General features: G+C 39.0%; 1 protein-coding gene across 2 annotated transcripts in view; it reads left to right on the top strand.

Annotated features, from left to right (window-relative positions):
- Positions 1-20477, top strand: part of Tbx15 (T-box transcription factor 15) — a 110727-nt gene that overhangs the window by 54080 nt on the left and 36170 nt on the right. For both annotated transcript variants that reach the window (XM_010643532.2, XM_033758387.1), the window contains exons 2-5: positions 6046-6259; positions 10902-11003; positions 12504-12675; positions 13712-13879. In XM_010643532.2, coding sequence (XP_010641834.1) covers positions 6046-6259; positions 10902-11003; positions 12504-12675; positions 13712-13879 — 656 coding nt within the window. The remainder of the gene's footprint in view (positions 1-6045; positions 6260-10901; positions 11004-12503; positions 12676-13711; positions 13880-20477) is intronic.

Genomic DNA, 20477 nt, shown 5'->3' with positions numbered 1-20477 from the left:
ATATGTCTTAGCCTGGCATATAGTAAAAGCTTAAGAGATATTAAGCAGTAGTTCTTTGGGATCGTTCTTTGGAGCTCACATTCATCTCCCTGCTCAGTGGCAGTAACATTGTTATCAACAGAAGCATTAGATATCAAAAATATAAACACAATGTTACAAACAGGATTATAATATCCTAGATCCTTACATCGTAATTGTAAATATCAGGAAACTAGGCTCAGAGCATCAGGGAGACTTCCACACATCCTACCTCTGGTGAGTAGCAGGTCCCTAGGAGTAGATGAGCTTCGTTCACTACAGTAAATGCCTCAAAATTATCTGTTAATCACCTGGTTGACTGTGAAAAATGTTTTAAAATATCTAAGTTTTACATTAAGGCCCAGTAAAATGGAAGTGTAAGCAATTCAGGTATTTTCTTTTTATGGTAACTAAATCAACTCATTGTGGTCGGCTTGCTGTTGTTAGACTTGGGGGTCTCTAAGCTGCACTGTAATCCGCCCATTAAACATTAGCATTCAAAGAGACTTTATGGCAGCTCTAATTAAGTGTGCATGTGCCGTGCTATAAAGATTGTGGAAACTGGGGAACAGAATAATTAAGTGACTCGGCCAACATTAAATATGTGTAAGCCATGTCAATTGTGGGGATAGTTAAAATAGTTGAGATTAAATGGTCGAGAAGTGTTACAGAATTGCCAGCTTCTTTGAACAGCATTATCTTGGGGAAATCTGATCATCAAATCAAGAAGGAAGAGACCTGTGTTCTCATCTGTTTTCAATTCCTTTTACTTTCAGGTTTTTCATCCACAAAATGGACATAAAAATATATGCCTCGACCACATCAATAGAAGGCTTTATTATGTGTAAACTAGAAATTAAGAAATTAGTATTGCTATCAATCATAATAGACTGAACTCACACATCTTTGGATGGCAACTTAATATTATAGTATCTGTTTTATCGAAGCAAGATAGGTTAGAGATAGAAAGTGTTTGGTACCTTGAGCTGATGGCTGCAATCTTTTATAAGGGTTTTGTTTTTGTCTGGAAATAGACATGTTGGTTTGACATTATGAGTCACATAATGTAACTCACTCATTCTTTGTTTACTAAATGTTTTCTTGAAATTTCTTGGTTAAGTGTAACTGTTCCTTGTTTAATGAACCTTCCCTTCTTGAAATACTATTCATAAGAGGCATCTGATAACCAAGGAATCTTTATGGGTCATTGAAGTAAATTCATGATGGTTATTTTCTGAAGAAAAAAAGTCACAATTTGCCACAAATAAAAGAACATGAAAGCAAATATGTGTTTTTTGATTTTAAGTGACTGATTGTATTTTTGATTAGTGGTCTGATTAGGTTAAAATAACCAAGTATATATTTCTTATATTCACCACTTAACTTGATTGTGCATCATGATTAATAGCTAAAGTTATTATCTGGTTAGCATAAAAAGTTTTTAAAACTATGATGTAGAAATGTATTTTATAGAGGATTAAACTTTATTTGTGCCTAAATTAATCTTGACTCTGAGTTACTATTTTAAGGGTATAGTACAGTAGTGCATCTCATAGTGCCAAAGTTTTTGTTTCAGCTATATAAAATATGACACTAATTTTATTTACAAATTGTGATATCTAAGAATCAATTGATAAGGCAAAGTGGGAAGAGGTATTTGAGGTATTATAAGTGTGGCCTGGTGCCTGGAGTCTGTAACGAAAGTTTTAGGGATCCATTGCGTGACAGTGAGAATCCAGGAGTTTGGAGTATGTGTAGGGGAGTAGAGCAGATGAAAATCTCTTCACAGGAAAACCCTGCCTATGTTTCCTTGGTTTCCCAGGACCGTTCCAGCCTCCTTGGATCCCTCTTTTCTGGACTTCTATGAAACATGAGACAGTATGCAATGGTGTGGAAAACTGCGGTAGTTATTGGTTTGGTCTCTGATTATTTATGAGTTCTCCTGATCTACCTGTGCTGTAAACACCTTGAAGAGGGCTCCTGTGTGTATGTACTTGGTATTTCCCAGAATCTAGCACAGTGCTTGGCTCATGATATGCGCTCAACGGACGGACAATCAATCAGTACTGACTGGAAAGCATCTCATGGTCTAGGATTCTGTTTGTAATTCTAGATGAGTCGCCACGTGGTAACTAATTTAAAGCCATGTGCTCACAGGTGCTCACTGATTATTTTGATTGAATTTGGAAACTAGAAAACATTCATTCACTTCTTTTTTTTTTGTTATTTGTCTCAATTTTATTAATTTCAGCCTGATTCTTCACATTGGTACGTGTTTCTAGTACATTATGGTTACACTCATCATGAGGAGTTGGTACAGGTACCTGACATTTCTTGATTGCTTTTTTAACCCCTGCCCTCCCTCCCCCTCCCTGTACCTTGGACTCCTTTAGTCATTCATATATAGTTATAAAACTTTTCTTTAAATGAAGATACTGACTGGACTAGTGATAGTGGATGAACTAAAGTTTTTAGCTATGAATTTCTGCTGTATTAAGGTGTTTGGTTCAGTTAGGCGGCAACCTGGATATGTTCAGAAGTGAAGCGTAAGAATCAGAGAGCACAGAAGCACTTTGTTCTTTGTGGACTCAGACCAAGCTGTGGGATATTCTTACCAGAGACGATGCCTAGATTTGAGAGAGAATCAGTCATGGCTAGAAAGAAAAAAAGAAAGTAAAGGAAGCATGTGATGTGCTAGTTACAGGTTTAGAAACCTGTTACAGGTGAGAATGGCATCAAGATCATCTGGCACTGTCTCATCCTTCTTCCGTTTTCATAGTGTCTGGGGCTGATGTCCAAGAATCTATGAGCATTGATAACATTGAAGCCATTTGCCATAGGCCCAAATAGGTATTTCTCAAAAGGAGACACATGAAAAATTACCAAACATCACTAATCATCAGGAAAGTGCAAATCAAAACTTCAGTAATGCATTACCTCATCCCAGTAAAGATGGTTATTATTTTTTAAAAAGAGAAGTTCTGGCAAGGATGAGAAGAATAGGAATCTTTGAAGAAAATTAGTGGGGACATACATTAGTATAGCTATTATGGAAAACCATATGGAGATTCCACACACACACAAAAAAGATTATTGCAGGAGCTAGCAATCCCACCATGGAGTATCTATCCAAAAGAAATGAAGTCAGTGCATCAGTTAGACAGCTTCCCTCCCATATTTATTTCAGCACTGCTCATAATAGCAAAGAAATGTAAATAAATAGCAAAGAATGTAAACAACTTAAATGTCCACCAGCTGATTCATGGATAAAGAGAATGTTGCACACACATACACACTGAAACACTATTCAACTATGAAAAGAACAGAGCCCTACCATTTGTGACAATATGGACGCAACAGGAGCACATTACGTTAAGCAAAATAAGCCAGGCACAAGACATAAGCACCACGTGATCTCACACATATGTGGAATCTGAGAAAAGTTGATCTTGTAGAAGTTGAGGATAAAGTGCTGATTACCAGAAGCTGGAGAGACAAAGGGAAAGGAAGGAATGGGGAAAAGCTGATCAGTGCGGACCAAGTGACAACCGGAAGTTCTGGGTTGCTATTCGTAGTACGTTGACTACAAAAAGTGATTATGCACTGTACATTCCAGAAAAATAGAAGAAAGAATTTTGAGAGTTTTTTTTAACCATAAAGAAATAACGTTATTTAAGTTATATGCAATGGATACATGCGTTTGAAACACTACATTACTCCATTAATATATACAGTTTTTATATTTTCATGTATCAGTTACAAAAGAAATGAATTAAGAAAAAATAGAGCTGGACGTGGTGCCACAGGGCTGTAATCCCAGCATTTGGGAGGCTAAGCAAGGAGGATCACTGCAAGCTCAAGTCCAGACTTAGCTGTGTAGTGAGGTCAAGACCAGCCTGCACTACAAGGTGAGATCATTTCTCAAAAAACAGAGAGAGAGAGAGAGAGAGAGAGAGAGAGAGAGAGGCTAGGCACGGTGGTGGCACACATCTATAGTCTCTGTACTCTAGGAAGCTGAGGCAGGAAGTCCGCCCTGGAAAATAGCAACTTAGTGATGCCTTGTCTTAAAGCAAAAATTTAGAGATCTCACTTGACCCAGCTATTCCTTTTCTGGGTATCTTCCCAAAGGAGTTGAAATCATCATATCATATACACACCCATGTGTGTAGCGGCACATGGCTGTAAATCTTGGAAATAACCCAAATGCTCATCAACTGGTGAATGGATAAAAAAGATGTGGTTCTTTTATACAGTGGACTACTACTCAGCCATAAAGAAACATATACATGAGACACCACGAGACCATACTCAAGTGAAAAAAATCAGATAATCAGATACACATGTGCAAATATCACATTGTATCTCTGCTGTGAGAAACTGAAAGTCTAAATAAGGACCAAAATGCATGATAGATATTGTGAAACAGGAAGAAATTGTTCAAAAGGAAAGAGGAACTGGGGTGGCAGGAGGGGAGAAGGAAGGGAACAGGAAAAAATGAGAAAAGAAAGATAAAATAGAAGCAAAGCTTTGTAAATAAGGAGGAGAAGAGGAGTTGAAGGGAGGGGAGGGGAATGGGAAAAAAAGAGGGATCAAGATCTATCACGCACAGGTGCAAATTCCCTATGATGAATGTTATTATGATTATCTAAATTGTACCAATAAAACTAATTTAAAAAGAGCTGGGTATGTAGCTCAATGCAGGAGCCCTAGGTTCAATCCCCAGTACCACAATAAACAAATAAAAAATACTAAAAAGAAAACCCAATGCAAAGAAATAATAAACGTTTAAGGAAATGGAAATGATAATTAAACTGCTAATCATCGTACAGCGCTTGTAAATATCAACACTGTATTAATAAATTTGTGTAAGTTTTGTTAATTAAAAATAGTTTAAAAAGTCATTTCTCAGAGTAACGTGCTGTTGTTTTCCACCTTCATAGTAAATATACACTTATGTATAGGAAAGTTATCAAAATCCTGGCTATTAAGGGCAGGTTAGAGAAATAAGTTCTTAGGTGTGGTTTGCAGTATCATCTGACCTAGGAAGATCCTACAAACTAATTTGGATTTGGAAAATCTTAGGACTTAACAATTCTTGGCAACAGAACCCTAACATTTTAGAAATTCTGGGGAATTCTTTGGTAAATACAATTCCAAGCTCTCCACCTTCCTGCCTCCCTTCTCCCACCTCTCTCAGTGAGTACAGAAGACCCAGGGACAAGACCGTCTGGCAGAGCACGCCAGCTTTTTTCTTTGGTTGCTCTGAATTCCACCTTCCTGTTTGGATCACCCCCTCTCCTCAGCCGCACTTCAGAAACCAATCAACGTGTCTCCTGAACTCATTTATTCCATTTGTTTCAACTGCCTTCTCAAGTAACTTTTTCCATATGCTTATATCCTTGCCTTACCATGGGACCCCCCCCCCCATCAAAAATGGCCTGATTGGACTCTTAGGAAAAACCATTTACTCAAATGCGTGACAAAGTGCTTCTAAAGATCCCAAACAACTTTTCATTCCTTTTGAGGACCAGGGTATATATGAATAGAAGAAAAATCACTCTGTGTGAAAGTCACTGACTGCTGGGCCAAGATGATGAGTGACATGGGATGAAAGACGCTGTGAGCTTTGACTCTCTCCTTCTCCCCATGAGGTCTAATCTACACTGGGAGATACAGTCTTCGTTATCTTCCTCTACGGTACTCTTTGTTTCCTTCAGTTTGGCTTCACTCCCCTCAACATGGTGACACTGGGACATCTTGTGCTGCCTCTTGTGGACCAGTTTTCTGCAGTTCTCGCTAAAGCTTACTAATATGCCAGATGTCATGTTAGAAATGTGAAACCTGCAAGAAGGTCATAAATCACAAAAACAAACCATAAAGCAAATAATAAAATTCCCCGAGTGCTGGACTCTGAAGCTTCCCAAGTTCAAGTCTCCCTTTGTTCACCTTCTCTCCGCTCCACCCCTGCCCTCCGTCTTTCCAGGGCTGAGTAGTGTCTCACCTAAGCCCTGCTCGTTTATTTTGCAGATTCTCAGCAGAGCACTGGTTCGGACTCCGAGGTCCTCGCTGAGCGGACGTCCTGCTCCTTCAGCGCTCAAGCTGACCTGGCCACAGGTGCTGCAGGCCCTGTGCCTGCCGTCATGTCTTCCATGGAAGAGATTCAGGTGGAGCTGCAGTGTGCCGATCTCTGGAAGAGGTTCCATGATATCGGAACTGAGATGATCATCACCAAAGCAGGCAGGTGAGCAGGAGTGTCTTGGGGTGGCCAAATTAAAAGAATGTGCAGATGGAAGAGCCATTACATTTCCCCTTCAAGTGATGCCTGTAATCACAGCACTCGAGAGGCTGAGGCAGGAGGATCGCTGTGAGTTCGAGACCAGCCTGGGCTACATAGGGAGTTCCAGGTCAGTCTCAACTACATAGTGAGACTCTGTCTCAAAAACAAAACAAAACAAAAGAAACAAACAAACAAAAAAAACCCCAAAACAAAAAACAAAACAAAACAAAACAAAAAATTCCTCTTCATCAGGATAGCATCACTTGAAACCAAAGCAAGTTACTTTTACTTTTCTGCATTTGGATATCTTGGTGATGTGGTTCTGTGGTGTTTTTGTGCTTTTGCCATTTCCTTCCAACTACTCAAATCTAAATCACTTCTATCCTCACAAACCTACAAATGTACTTTGGCTAGATCTGGAAGTCTGTTCTTATCTTAATATTTAAAATGTCAAAGCAAGTGGTTTATCTCTTTATCCAATATTTTATGAGAAGTTTGCTCCCCAAGCAATAGCTTATGTCTTCTAAGACATTTAAAGCAACCAAATGCCTTCAGAGAAATTGAGTTTGGTGTATCTTCTGAGCCCTGTTGGTAACTTCATTGTCTCTTACTGTTCGCACAACATTATTATAAAACTTTGATGATGACCTCTGGAATCTGTTGCAATACTATTTATCAAGGACAATACAAATTTTAAAAGCACCATTTTCTTGAAATAGATATTTAGTTGACCTTCTCCTTTATTGGCATCTTTTAGCTCTCCAGTGTTATGTATCTGTTACATATCCTCAGCAACATCCTCCATGTTACGTATCCTCAACACACGTTACGTCCTTTGAACTTCATAGAAATCTTGTAAAGTGGGATCTGAGGAGGAGGATGCAAGACTGAAAGAGGTCTGTTCACTCGACACAGTCACAGTGATAGTAAGAGCAAACTGCACAATTCTGCATAAGTTTTTGTAGCTCCAAAACACTGGTATTACACACTTATAACTCTGCATCACTATTAAGAAATAGTTGTAATTTTTGACCCATGGATTCAAACTAAAAATGATTTAGATTAAAACTAAATTTGGACTAGGTTTTGTGTATACAAGGATAGCTAACTGAAATTCAGCAAAACAATTATGCTACTTTTATGTTTTCAAAAGCCAGTACCAATAAGCTATTTCCATGACCATGGCTATTTAAAATAAAATAATATTTTGATTGCCTACATGCATATGAAGAAGCTTCCAAATACAATAAGATATTACAGACATGTGAGGTTAAAATGAGCTTAAAATATTCTGGAACTCTCTTCTGTTTTTCGAACTCGGGACCTTGCATTTGTGAGATAGGCAGTGGAACCACTGAGCTAAATCCCTGGCCCTGGAACTCTCTCCTTGAAGTTTTAGTAGTGAAAAGAAAAACACCAAAGGGTTTCTTAGAACAGCTTTGAAGGAGAATTACTTTCAGTGTGATGTCTTTTTTTTTTTTTTGCTTGGGTTTTAGTGTTCTCTTCTACATTTTTGGTTTTAAGGCCTGGAAGAAAAGGAAGTAATTAAAAAAAGAGGTTTTTATTTTTAATTTTTTTGGCAGATTGGTTCGAAGAGTGGCAAAGTAATACTTTTTTTTGCCTATTAGATTTTCCAGTTTTTGCTTTGGATTTTCATTTGCCTTTTGGGTCTGTGTATTTCATTCATCTCTGTCGCTGACAGCATTCACTTATTCCTGTACTTCTGTGAGTCCAGCACATTTGAACATCTACTTGACATCTCTCTTGTGACTCATTTCCCAATTTCTTCTGCATATTTGTTTTCAAAAGTTTACCTTGATACTTGAATAATTCACATATTTCCTACACAGATACACGTTTTATTCTTTATTTGCACTGAACTCCTTCATTGAGGTTTAGAGACTAAATTCCCTTTCTGTATTGTATTGCCTTAGCTGTGCTGTTATTGCATTAACATACTGCTCAGATAATTCTAGGAAAACTTAGAAAGGTTCTAAGAATATTTCTATAGCTGAGCATAGTGGTGTATGCCTGTAGTCTTAGTTACTTGGGAGGCTGAAGCAGGAACTTTAAAAGTTTGAGCCCCTGGACATCTAAGCACTCTAACAGGACCCTTCCTAAAATAAATAAATCAAAGGGACTGGGGATGTATTTCAGGGCAAAATTGTATGCCTCAGTTCCTAGTGCTGCAAAGAGAGGATTTCTCTTCAGTTGAATTTTTTCATCCCTCTTCACTTCTCTAGTGAATTTCATTCTTTCCACTTCATTTCTTTTTTTAATGCAATTCCAATTTCCATTTTTCTTAGCTATGTTTGTTACCTTTCATCCTCTGCCCCCTTTAACCATTGAGTAGATCTTGTTAATTTTCTACCTCTTTTCCCATTCCAAACTGCAACTGTGGTGACTTAGAACTACTGCAACCCTTGTAGCCCTTGCATTTTAAAGGTACCAGTGGTCGTTTGATCAGCACCATGGACAGAGGTGCCGGTAAGGATTAATGGGTTTGAAAGACAAAAGAACTGTTCTAAATTTAGCCATAAAATTTAAACCAAACACATCTCATTTTGTAAAATATGTAAAATTATTTTTTCTCCTGAATGTTTTGAGTTCAACTGATAGTCTATGCTAACGTATTGACCAAAAGAAAAAGAAATGTTTGCAAAGTTTTTGAGAATTCAAACTTAGAATTTTGAAGCAAGGGAGCACTTCAAAAGTTATTTTGTCCTTTTGCTTGTTTTATCAGACTTTATCCAAAGTCACATAGCTCATTGAAGAGATGGGAATCTTCTCCAGTAAGGTCATATGATGGGTCCAAACAAGCTGCCATTAAACTTAAAAGCATTAAAATTCCTGTTCCCAAAGAACCTTGTTCTTGAAGTCATCATGAAAAAAGAATTCATTTCTTTCAACGTAAGGCAGAATCTATGGTGAATGAGAGGAACCACATCTCCTTAGCTCAAGTAGTAGGTGAAAGAACTTCCTCTTTGTCCCTTGCAAGGTGCTTTCCAATCATTTATACATGCAGGGCAATTGTAGGTTACTGTCACTAACATAGTAATTATTGACCTGCATTTAAATATGGAGACCAAGACTTGCAAGCTTGGGACATAGTCAAAGTGGATCAACGTGCCTTACCTACAGTGAAAGTAACTTTAGCCACTAAGAGTAGCTGACTATTACATTTCATTAACTTGCCAAAAAGCCAAAGCGTAATACTTGCAAATTAAACTTATAAGGGTAGAGGGAGAAAAATCTAAAAAGATGTACCCACAGCAACTCATGAAAAGAATAAAGTAGAGAAAAAGGAGTGGTTGTATATAATTATTTGCAACTGTTTAAGAATTAGCCATTTTCCCAATTAAAGGTCTCTTGTGTCCCTCCAGGATGATGACAATGTCACTGACTTAACAGCCACAGGACATTTTATTTTGGGATTGCTTTTCCTGGATAAGCAGTGACTGTGTGACTTGCAGAGAAAGCCTCTCATGTAATCAAGCATACATTTGCAAGATGGCTGTCCGAGGTCAGTGTATGAGCTGTGGCCGTGAAATGGAGCAAAGCCAATTAGGCCATATGTGGATCGAGCCTCTGACCTTGACCTCATTAGCACTGTGCTCTGCCCAGCTCAACTAACTAGCCCCAGATGGCTAAACTTAATGCAGCATTGTGTGTAGAATTACCCTAGCTCGTTTGGGGCAATCCAAGTTTTTGAATTGAGTATGTATATATATATTTTTAATGTCTGGCTTGATGCAAAAGAGCTTGATATTTTTCTTTTCTTTTCTTATGAAGAAAGATGAATGGTGAACATTATTCTGGACTCGTTGAAACTCAATACCTCTTTTGGGCTGTTCCCTCTCCTCCTCTTCAATTATGAGAGAAGTTGTAAAGTACCATATCCTGACCTCACTTGCTTTGGCAAGTTTAACAAGCCATTGTGGTAGAAACAAGGTACTGCCCAGAGGCCACTAGAATTCATTTGGAATTTTCTTCCTATTCTTCAGGGTCCTTCCTCTGATGCACATGTTGACAGCCTGAGAACTTGCAGCATTTTTTTCTACAGTCATATGCACTGAAAAAAGCCTTTAGTGGCACCTTGTTTTGGTACTAGTAGCTCCTTCAATTTTTTTTATTCTTTTTGAGAGATGATTGTTTTTTAGAGTGGTCATTTTCAAAGAAACTCAACCAGCCAAGATATTTTATGAACTCCTATAATAAACTGATAATTCCCTTGGGTAGTAGGAGTATTTATTGTATCTATCTTTAAGAATACTATAGCTAACAGATGATGTATGTTAGATACACACACATATATATGTTGCATTAAAATTAACGTAAAATATCAGGCAGGGTGTGGCATGAGTGCCTCAAGTGTATGAATCATTAAATGGATCAATTTAATTTAAGAAGAAATGCTACTTGAGCAATGTCAGTCTCCTCTACACTTTATGGAGATAATTTATAAAGTGAAGATAAAACATCAGCCCACTTTAAGAATCGGAGGACATTAGACTTTGATATCCTTGGCAGAGCTAATAACAAGACACTCTTGGAGATTTTACTGCCACTATGTCTCTCCTGCTTCATTACCGCTCTGTTCCTGCAGGAGGATGTTTCCTGCTATGAGAGTGAAAATCACTGGCCTGGATCCACACCAGCAGTACTACATAGCAATGGACATTGTGCCTGTGGACAATAAAAGATACAGGTAAGAGTGACTCTGGGATGTGGGGCTGTGGGCATCACTTGTCTCTCAAGACAGTTCTTTAAACTCACTGAGTGAAGTATTTTAACAATGCACCCAACACAGGGAACAAAGAAATGCTGTGCCAATGGACTGTGGCATAGTACCAGGCAGGATGTAGTAACTAGAGGTAGGAGATCAGGGTTCAATAACAGTTTGGTCTTGCATCCTCCCTGTGACACTGGCTGGACTGGCATTTTGTAATGTCCTCCAGGGAAGCAAAAGTTAAATAGATCTTGAACCAAAAATTAGCTGAGTTAACATTGAAAGTGATTAATATTTTTTACAGTTCAGTTTATGAAATACTAAATGAGTTGGGATGAATTATTCTGGAGAAGGGAAAAAGCAGGCCAGCACAATATACCCTATCATACACCTGATGTATAGAGAATTAGGTAAGCCCTCAAGAAGAATAACTCTTTAGAGAGAAATGTTGCTTTGCTATGGACAGGAAGAAGTTTTCCAAATAATTTTCTTTCAAAGTCATTAAAAGTCAGGGTAGTCTCCAGGTCTCTTGAATGGCTTCGATGGGGTTCATAAAAAAAAGTTGTGGTTTATTTTGATCTCTTGAGAGCTCAGTCAAATCAGTAAACAGTGGAGCAGTTTTGCAACATGTAAAGTCTGAGAATTTGACCCTGAATCCATGAAACTTCATTGGGACCGAGTGCCTCCGTTTGCCAGGATCCAGGTCCTCTGTGGTCCTTCGGAACTCAAAGCAGGAAAGATGACTCTTCAGTAGCATGGAAGAGTTGGTGACGTCTGGAAGACTGACTTCCTGTGCTAGAGGAAACACCTGATGCCCAGTGGTATCATGGGAAAAGAAGGAAAACAATGCATTTCAAAACTAAGTTCATCAGAGGAAGGGCTAGCTGAGAGGTTAGCTGTGTTCTGGGAATGGTTCCTCCGAGTCAGGGGCCTTCGGTTCTCACAGAGTTGCCTGAGTTCAGACTGGCAGCAAGGAAACGGTTAACAAGAGAGGGGCTTGGAGGGTCTCCGCACATGGCTGCATTTTATAGGACAATATGGAAGATGTTTTTAATAAGGAACAAAATCCTGAACGAGTGGCCAAAAGATTATATGGTTTGCATTTGAAAGGTGAAAGGTTGCAGTAAAATACCTTTGCCTTAGCTAGACACGTGGGTTCAGCCCGCCTGTGTGCACACAGGGGTGCATGGCCGGGAGGGGCAGAAGAAAGGAAAAGGACTGTGAGAATGTTTCCCCCGGGAGAGCCGTAGCTTTGATCATTAACACAGGGCTTTCCCGCCCTCCCCCCCATCCCATTGTCCGTGTTCACCTCTGTTTCATTTCCCCTCGTTATCTGCCTGTTTTTTTCGCCGGTGTTCACTATGTCCGTTGCTTCTCCCATTACTTCTCCGTTCTCGTCCTCTCTGTCTCCGCTCGTTTCCTGGACCTCTGGATTTCCCTCTGCAACTATTTCTGAATCCTCTACTCTCCCTCTTCCAGGTATGTGTATCACAGCTCTAAGTGGATGGTGGCTGGCAATGCCGATTCCCCTGTGCCTCCAAGGGTTTATATACACCCGGATTCTCTCGCTTCTGGAGATACCTGGATGAGACAGGTGGTCAGTTTTGACAAACTCAAGCTAACTAACAATGAACTGGATGATCAAGGACACGTGAGTTAAACAATCTCCCATCCACCTTCCTCTCTCTTTCCCTTTTTCCTTTAGAGCTGACTAACCCTAGGCTCTTTCAAGCGGGTAAAAATTAAAATCTCCATGCCACGTTAAATCACTTCAAGTACATAAACATAAAAATTAAATTTCAGCTCTTACAGATATAACATTTAGCAAACATCTGCTGCCTATCAGCTTGTGTTTATCAAGCCAAGTCTTTTCACCGCAAGGACTTATAGTCCAGTCAGGAAGGCAAGAAAGAAACACAAGCAAGTTAAACAATGGCAAAAGAAGTCTCAACATTCAGACAAATAACTCACATGACAACAAACTAAGGGAAAGGAGAATGACATGTTGGCTGGTTTGTTAAGAAATTTATAAATTTATAAGAGAAGATGAAGTCTCAAGGCTTTGCAGGAATAATTGGAAGAACTGATGTTATTGATTTATCTCTGGCAATAAAACATGTACTGAATTTTCACTCAATGCCAGGCTCCATACTGTGCACTAAGGAATGATCGAAGAAGCTAAAACCACAGCTCCTTGCTTCAAGGGAATGACAGTTTTCAGAGGAATTGAAAGCACCTGCATGCCAGTCACACTCACATGACATAAAACAATGTTCATAAATTAAAAAACAAGAGCCAATAATAGTGTGCAGAATTTAAAGACGCCATGCTAACAATTTAAAGTTGGAATGAACAACTAACTATGCATAGGGTAGAAATTCCGAGACTTTTCTGGTGGGTGTTGTCCTCTGTGCTGGAACAATCTTTCAGTACTTTTCAAATTAAGACAACTGTATTTCTTCATTCATTACAAAGATACCCTACTATATATTTCCATACAGTGTAATCCTCTAACTTAATTCTCTCTCTAAGGGGAGAATATGCTGACTTCTAGTTTCCTGCACATCCCACTGTCAGTCTCTGCTCTTTCTACAGTACTCTGTTCTTGAGGTCTGTTTTGCATGAGAACTCAAAAACGTGTAAGGACCTTGAAGTCAATCCTAGCATATTTCTTCTTCTCCTTTCAGATCATTCTGCACTCTATGCACAAATACCAGCCTCGAGTCCATGTGATCCGCAAGGACTTCAGCAGTGACCTTTCCCCCACCAAGCCTGTCCCTGTGGGGGATGGGGTGAAAACATTCAACTTTCCCGAGACTGTGTTTACCACAGTCACAGCCTATCAGAACCAGCAGGTAAGAGCCTGCTCCTGAGAGTCCTCTGTTGCATCTGCTTTTTAAAGGAGATTATCTTGCTTTTGGTAAAATATACTTAGTCCTTCTGTATGACACTGAAATATCAGAATGAGAGACACTAGTCTTGCAGTACACAGAGGGCCTTGGTGATGACAATATGGTAATGCTCAGTGACAGCTGGCAAAGTCTACATTTAGATCAGAGGCAAGATTCTTGATTAAGAGGACAAAACCTCCTAAAAGTTATTTTCATGTTTCTCTGTACTTGTACCTGTGATCATGATCTCTGCCACATACCACCAACTGATTGTCATCATTTGGAAGTCCATGCAAGTACTGAGGTTTGATTCATGCCTTCCCTCTCATCTGAAGTTCTCTGTGTATCCCTCCACCAGGCTACCCCAAAGTCATCAAGCCCTCAAACTATATATATATTTAAGACTCACCACTTCCACTTACACTTTCAGACTAAATTTACCTTCATGTGATCACCAGCCACACTCTAAGATCTGTAAGTTTATTCTTATGTCATATGCTCATTTGTTCTACAGATATTTATTGAGAAATGACTGTGTTCTAATCTTAAAGAAGCAGAGCTCATTAAAGAGACAAGAGGGTTCTTTTCCTTAACAAAAGCAGTTCTGAGTAAAAGACACATAAATACATAGTGATAAATCAATGGCAAACATGTAAACAGGGGAATCCTTGGTTTGGGAAATGAGGAAGTTTTTCTGCGAGAGCTAATACTCTTTCTGGTGTTTGACGCACATAGGACCTAGCTAGACAAGTGCAAGATGAGTGGAGAAGAGCCCACAAACTGTATCTGGAGCTATTTTTGGTCATTCTAAATGTTGTTCTTTTTTGTTTTTGCTTTTCTTTTTAAAACTTTTTTATTGTTACATATTTGTCACATTCATGTAGGGAATTGGTACCTGTACAAAGTAAACTTTAATCTTATTTTTCTCCATTCTCCTCCCCAGCCTTTAACATCTCCTTCCCTCCCCATTTTGTTATTTTTGTGAGGAGGGTGGCTAGATGGGTTTACAAGTGATCTCTTTTATGGAATTCCCTAAAAGATGCACGTTACCCCCCCAACCCCCTTTTGGCACGCTGGAGTTAAAACCTAAGGCCTTGCTGCATGTTACACAATGCTCTATCCTTGAGCCACAACCCTAGCTCCCGAAACCCATTTTAAATTGTATTATGTATTTTAACAAATTATCTAATAAAAAGGATCGTGCATTGAGTTCTTTTATGAAACATAGAACCTTTTCATTGTTTGTCTTGCTTAAGTATCATCATGCTTTTATTGGGGGCCCGTTTGAAGCAAAATAAGCTTGTACTAGTTTTCATAATCGCTTTTGGATTGGACACTCTGTTTTGTGCTTTAAACAATTGAGGAAAACATTTATTTACTAATTATTTATTGAGTATTTCTTGGGTGCTGGGCAGGTGAAGCTGAGTTATGTAATCTTTGTCTCATAGAGAAAGAGCATTTCTTGCAGGGTGTGTCTAGATAACATTCCTTACGTGTTCCTTACAGTGAGAGGGATTTGGTATACAACAAAGCCTTAGTCCATTAAATGTTAAGTACTATATCATCTCTAAAGTATTCTCAATTTCATTTTCCTTATGAATGCTGCATCTGATCTAAAGCAGGGAGAGAGATTTAGTTTGCTTTGGATGCTATTTAAAAGCCATTAAACCATCTCAAACTCCTTAGATGGTAAAAATGCAGAGGCCACTAAAGACCATGTGAAAAACTTAAATAATTATGATTCTTTTCAAGCTCTAATACAAGCTCTATCAGCAATATAGACATGCCTTTGGAAAAACTAGAAATGGGTTGGCAGTGGTTCAGAAGAGGGGGAGTAAGAGTCTAAGCTCTTTGAATAATGGGTTGGACTTTCCCCAAGACTTCTCCAACTACTATTAGTTTCTCATGAAGGCATGGCACTGTGAAACATATTCCAAATTTCAGACTTAATTTGTAGAAGTAGATAGAATGTTGAAGAGTGGACATAGGATCACCACATGGAGGTCGGCTCTAGAGGCCAGGAAAGCCGTACTGTAACCCAAGCTGAAAGTTGGAAGCTACATGGTGACCGTGGAAAAGGATCAGCCATGGGCACCTGAGACCCTTTCCTTCCATCCACTTTCTCATACAGTGCTCTAGCACCGGAGTATATTCCACTCAGGTAAATATTTTGTCGATTTCTGGGCTGGGATGAGGGCAGGATGCCATGCCAGGCCTACTTGGTTTGACTTCTGACCTTGCCATTGAACAATCACATGTTTCTTAACTGTTTTCAGATTGTGTCACCCAGTTTTTCAATGTGCCTGCCTTACATAGTTATGAGGCAGTGGGAGGAGGGAACGTGAGTAAATTCACGGACACAAAGGGGTACCTGGTTAACAGTAGTCAGTCTGCGTTGGCTCCGTAGCTGGGCCTACAGAGGCATAAAGAAGAGCTGGGTATGGAGAGAAGCTTAAAGAATCAGTTGTTCCTTAAAAGAAAATGGATTTTTGGGAATTGGAGGAGCTGTGTTGGCCCTTAAATGGATAATAATCAATAGCTACCTACTTTGGTCTCTGTTTTTATGTTACTATGATGAATTCATGATGCGCTGATGTTCAAAGTAGAACATTCATACTCAATTCATCCATTTTTAGATCAAAATAATGGTTTTGTGTGTTTAAGACCCCCCACCCTTGGCTAAGATGATTGTTTTGAATTCCCATTGGCTGTGTGAATGTGATTCAATATAATAAGTGTTCCTGAATAAAACAAAATAACCTCGAGTCTTTTGCCCAGATATCTTGAAGGCTGCATTCTATGGGTCAGAGCTGCTATATAATAGTACTTCTGAGATTTGTTCCCAAAAAGCCAGAGAGCAGAAGATGTTCTTTTGTCATCTGTATTTCACCATTGCTGCGTTTTTATTCCCCTTCGCAGTCTATGAGAATAGTTAATACTTTATGACAAGATTCTTTACTTTATGTATTTCTTTTTAAGGAAATAGTAGCCCTCTGTGGGAGAATAGAAGGAAAAGGGTGGTGGTTGGTGCTCAGTGCTCTCAGAAACATGACAGAGGAGAAGGAAGGGAACTGAAATGAAATGTACCCACTCTTCTTCCTAAGGAAAAGCAGTGTCCTGTTTCACAGACAAGGGACTGTACATTTGGAAACCTGCACTTGAGTGCTAAATCTTCCAGTGGCTGTTTATGTCACTCTGAAAAAGCTATTACATACTTCTAGACTTCCATTTCTGCTTCTAGGAAATGAGAGGTTAATCTATACTCTTCAAGGTCCTTGATAGCTCTGAAATTCTAAGCAATCCTTCTTTTACTCTGCATGATTTTAAATGAGGTTTTGAAGGAATATATTGTCATTAAACTAAGGTAATCAGCATGTGGCTTTCAAATATTGAATTATTAAACTATTCATGTCTGTGAACATTTAAAAAAAAATCTAGACCAATATAGTTTTATCAAGTCTAACGTGAGAGGTAGAACCTTCTGTTGGTTTTTTACTCTTCCTGACCCTCTCTGATGTTAGAGCCTTTATCCTGATTATTTTCTCTTTTTCTCCCAAGCTGGACAGATGACTCTTCACACATCTAGACTAGGCATATCCAAAGTGCAGCCTGTGGTTGAATGTGCTTAGCTTGGGTGGGCCACATTTAGAGAACAGACATTATATCAGGCAGCATATAAAATAAATAATAGTGTCAACACACACAAGTAACAACATTTCCTTTAAAAGTAGTCTTTAATTAAAACACAAGCCTGTTGAACTCGTGAGCCACAGTCATTGGTTTTGCCCTTGTCCCGGCCTTCCTCTAGCCTTGGGCTCTAAAAGCGAGCTTCCAGTCAGGTCACCTGGACTGCAGGCTGAATGTCTCACGAGTCATCCCACACAAGATAAATTTTGAAGCATAGTGCTAGCTGCATCACTGATCTGTGAAATCTGTCAATGAGATGGGCATGGTGGTGCACATCTGTAATTCCAGCTACTTGAAAGGCTAAGGCAGCAGGATTACAAATTCAAGACAAGCTCTGGCAAATTATAGGGACTGTGTCTCCAAATTAAAAAAAAAAATGTAAAAAAGAACAGGTAGAACTCAGTGATAGAGTCCCTTGGGTTAAATCCTCAGTATCATTAAGAACAATGACAAAGTTGTCAATACTCCTCAGTGCCTGGACAGCAAAGTCCGGGATCTCGAACTTTCCTTTAATGCCCATTGTGACTAATGACCACCTACCTGTAGGCCCTTTTTCCTTTGTTGCCATCATGCATCTACAAGAGTACAGCCATCAGGTTAGTTTTCCATCGTTAAATTTCATAGCTGCCTTGCTTTTACATGCAGTTTTCTTTTCCAGTAGGGTCTTTCCTTTCCTTCTTTGTGTGGATAATTTCTACTGTTCAAGTTTGGTGAAAACACTATCCCCTAAACCTTCTTGACTTTTTCCACTCCTCAGAACTGCTAGTACACTGTACCTCTCACAGGGGCTTTATCACATTAGAGCATTGCTTTGTGTATGCCCAGTCTTCCTTTAATTATTTTGTGCATTTTGAGATGAACTCTTGTGCTGTCTCAAAAAGCAGTGTGATATGGTTGAGTTTAGAGATGAGCTCTAGACCCAACTCTGTAGCCGATGGATTATATTGTCTTTAACGAAACATTCTACCTATTACTTTCATGTGTAAATTGACACTTTGACCTTCCTCAGTGCCAATCTGTGGAGAATTTACTTTATTGTTCTCCCAAAAAGAGAAAAATAAGGACAATATTTTATAGATGTAAATATTCAATTTAATTCATGTACATTTTTCTGTATTTCTATTTCTATTTTTGGCATAAAGTATCACTTACTTTCCTGACAATGTCAGTAGAGTAGAACAGTGCTCTCTTCTTCAAAAAATTCGGACATAAATGTTGATTCCCTCAAAGGAAAGGGGGAAGGATTAGAATTGGCCTTAATACTTTAATAATTTTGAAGCCCGGAAACCATGTGTGTGTTAATCCTCTTTCCATCAGCGTTGCCAAACGTAGCTAAGCTGCTAAAGAGGATCAGGGGCTTGTTTTGACCCATGGCTTCAGAGGTTTCAGTTCATGGTCACTTGGCTCTGTTGTTTCTGGATGCGTGGTGAGGCAAAACATTATAACTCACCATGTTGTGGAGAAAAGTTGCTTACCTCATAGTGGCCAGGAAGCAGAGAGAGAGAGAGAGAGAGAGAGAGAGAGAGAGAGAGAGAGAGAGAGAGAGAGAGATAGAGAGAGAGAGAGAGGAAAATATACCCTTCAAGTGCATGCCCCCAATAACCTACTTTCTTCAAGACAGCCCCCACTCCTACAGCTTTCACCACCACCCAATAGCACCATCAGTTGCAGACCATTCCCTCAACTCATAGCCTTTGGGGTACATTTCAGATCCAAACCATAAGGCCATGAGTTAAGATGAAGTGTATTTCCATCTCTATAATTCTAAGATATTTCTGTCTGCCCTATAGGATATGGCACTGGAGATATGCTTTGCAGATGGCTGCATACCTGAACGAATGATTGGCTGACACATCTCTATTACCGCTTTCTTTATACATCTCTAGTTCTGCTTCTTTGGATATGAAGTGTGAAAAGAGTGTTTTTATTTTCATGGAGCATTTCATGCTTTTCCCCACCCTTTTTCCATTCCTTTCTCCTACCCTTGGAGCCTGACCTATAGACTCCCAGGGCTGCTAGCATACTGAAGTGATTATTACTATTATTTGTTCTTGGAATGCCAAATTGGCAGGTCTGTGGAAAGTGAAAGGTACACCATGCCCAGAATCTCATCGTGGAGAGTACGTTGGTACAGTGGGAATAAAGGTGACTCAATTATTTATGTTTTTTTTTTTTTTCTTGGAAGAAGCTGATGCCAATATGTGCTCATTGAATTAGCAGGAAATTTCCATTGCAAAGTCTTTGTCTTATTTAAGGGAAAAAGACTGATGAACATTGATTTTTTTTCCAACATGAAACTAGATTTCAGAGAGACAGAGCTCTGTTTTCCCCAGGCAACAAAGTCATTTCTTGATGAGAATTGGCTACATGAACCAGATAGGAAGTATGAAACCACAGCCAGGTACCTGAAGCAAATCCAATAAGACTTCTGAACCACTCATTATACCCTACACTATTGAGCTAATTTTGCTCTAACATTCCAATCAAATAAGTACAGGATTATTTTTTTCATACAAGCGAAAGTTTTTTGCTTCATATTTTTTCCCTGATGAGAAACTTGTCAAGAATATAAGAATAACTCAGAGAGTATTAATAAGAGAAGGCCCTTTCAGCCTTCTCTTTTTGGGCCTGTAAAATCATATTTGGGTTATTTAAGTTTCATTTCCTTTGGAACCTCTACTATTTATGTCTGTACGGTGCTTTGAGAAGTATACTTCATTTACTAACTGCCTCTATGTTACCAGGCAAAAAAGTCAGCGATGATTAGAATTAATGGTGGCAGGTCAGAAACCTCTTTCTTTCTTTCTTTCTTTCTTTCTTTCTTTCTTTCTTTCTTTCTTTTTTTTTTTTGGACCAATCTTCAATAACTCAGAAA

The sequence above is a fragment of the Fukomys damarensis genome, unplaced genomic scaffold (assembly GCF_012274545.1).
Source record: "Fukomys damarensis isolate Sample0158 unplaced genomic scaffold, DMR_v1.0_HiC HiC_scaffold_33, whole genome shotgun sequence".
In the NCBI taxonomy this organism is placed as follows: domain Eukaryota; kingdom Metazoa; phylum Chordata; class Mammalia; order Rodentia; family Bathyergidae; genus Fukomys; species Fukomys damarensis.
Note: the sequence above shows the minus strand (reverse complement) of the source record. Positions and strands in the feature narration are given on the sequence as shown.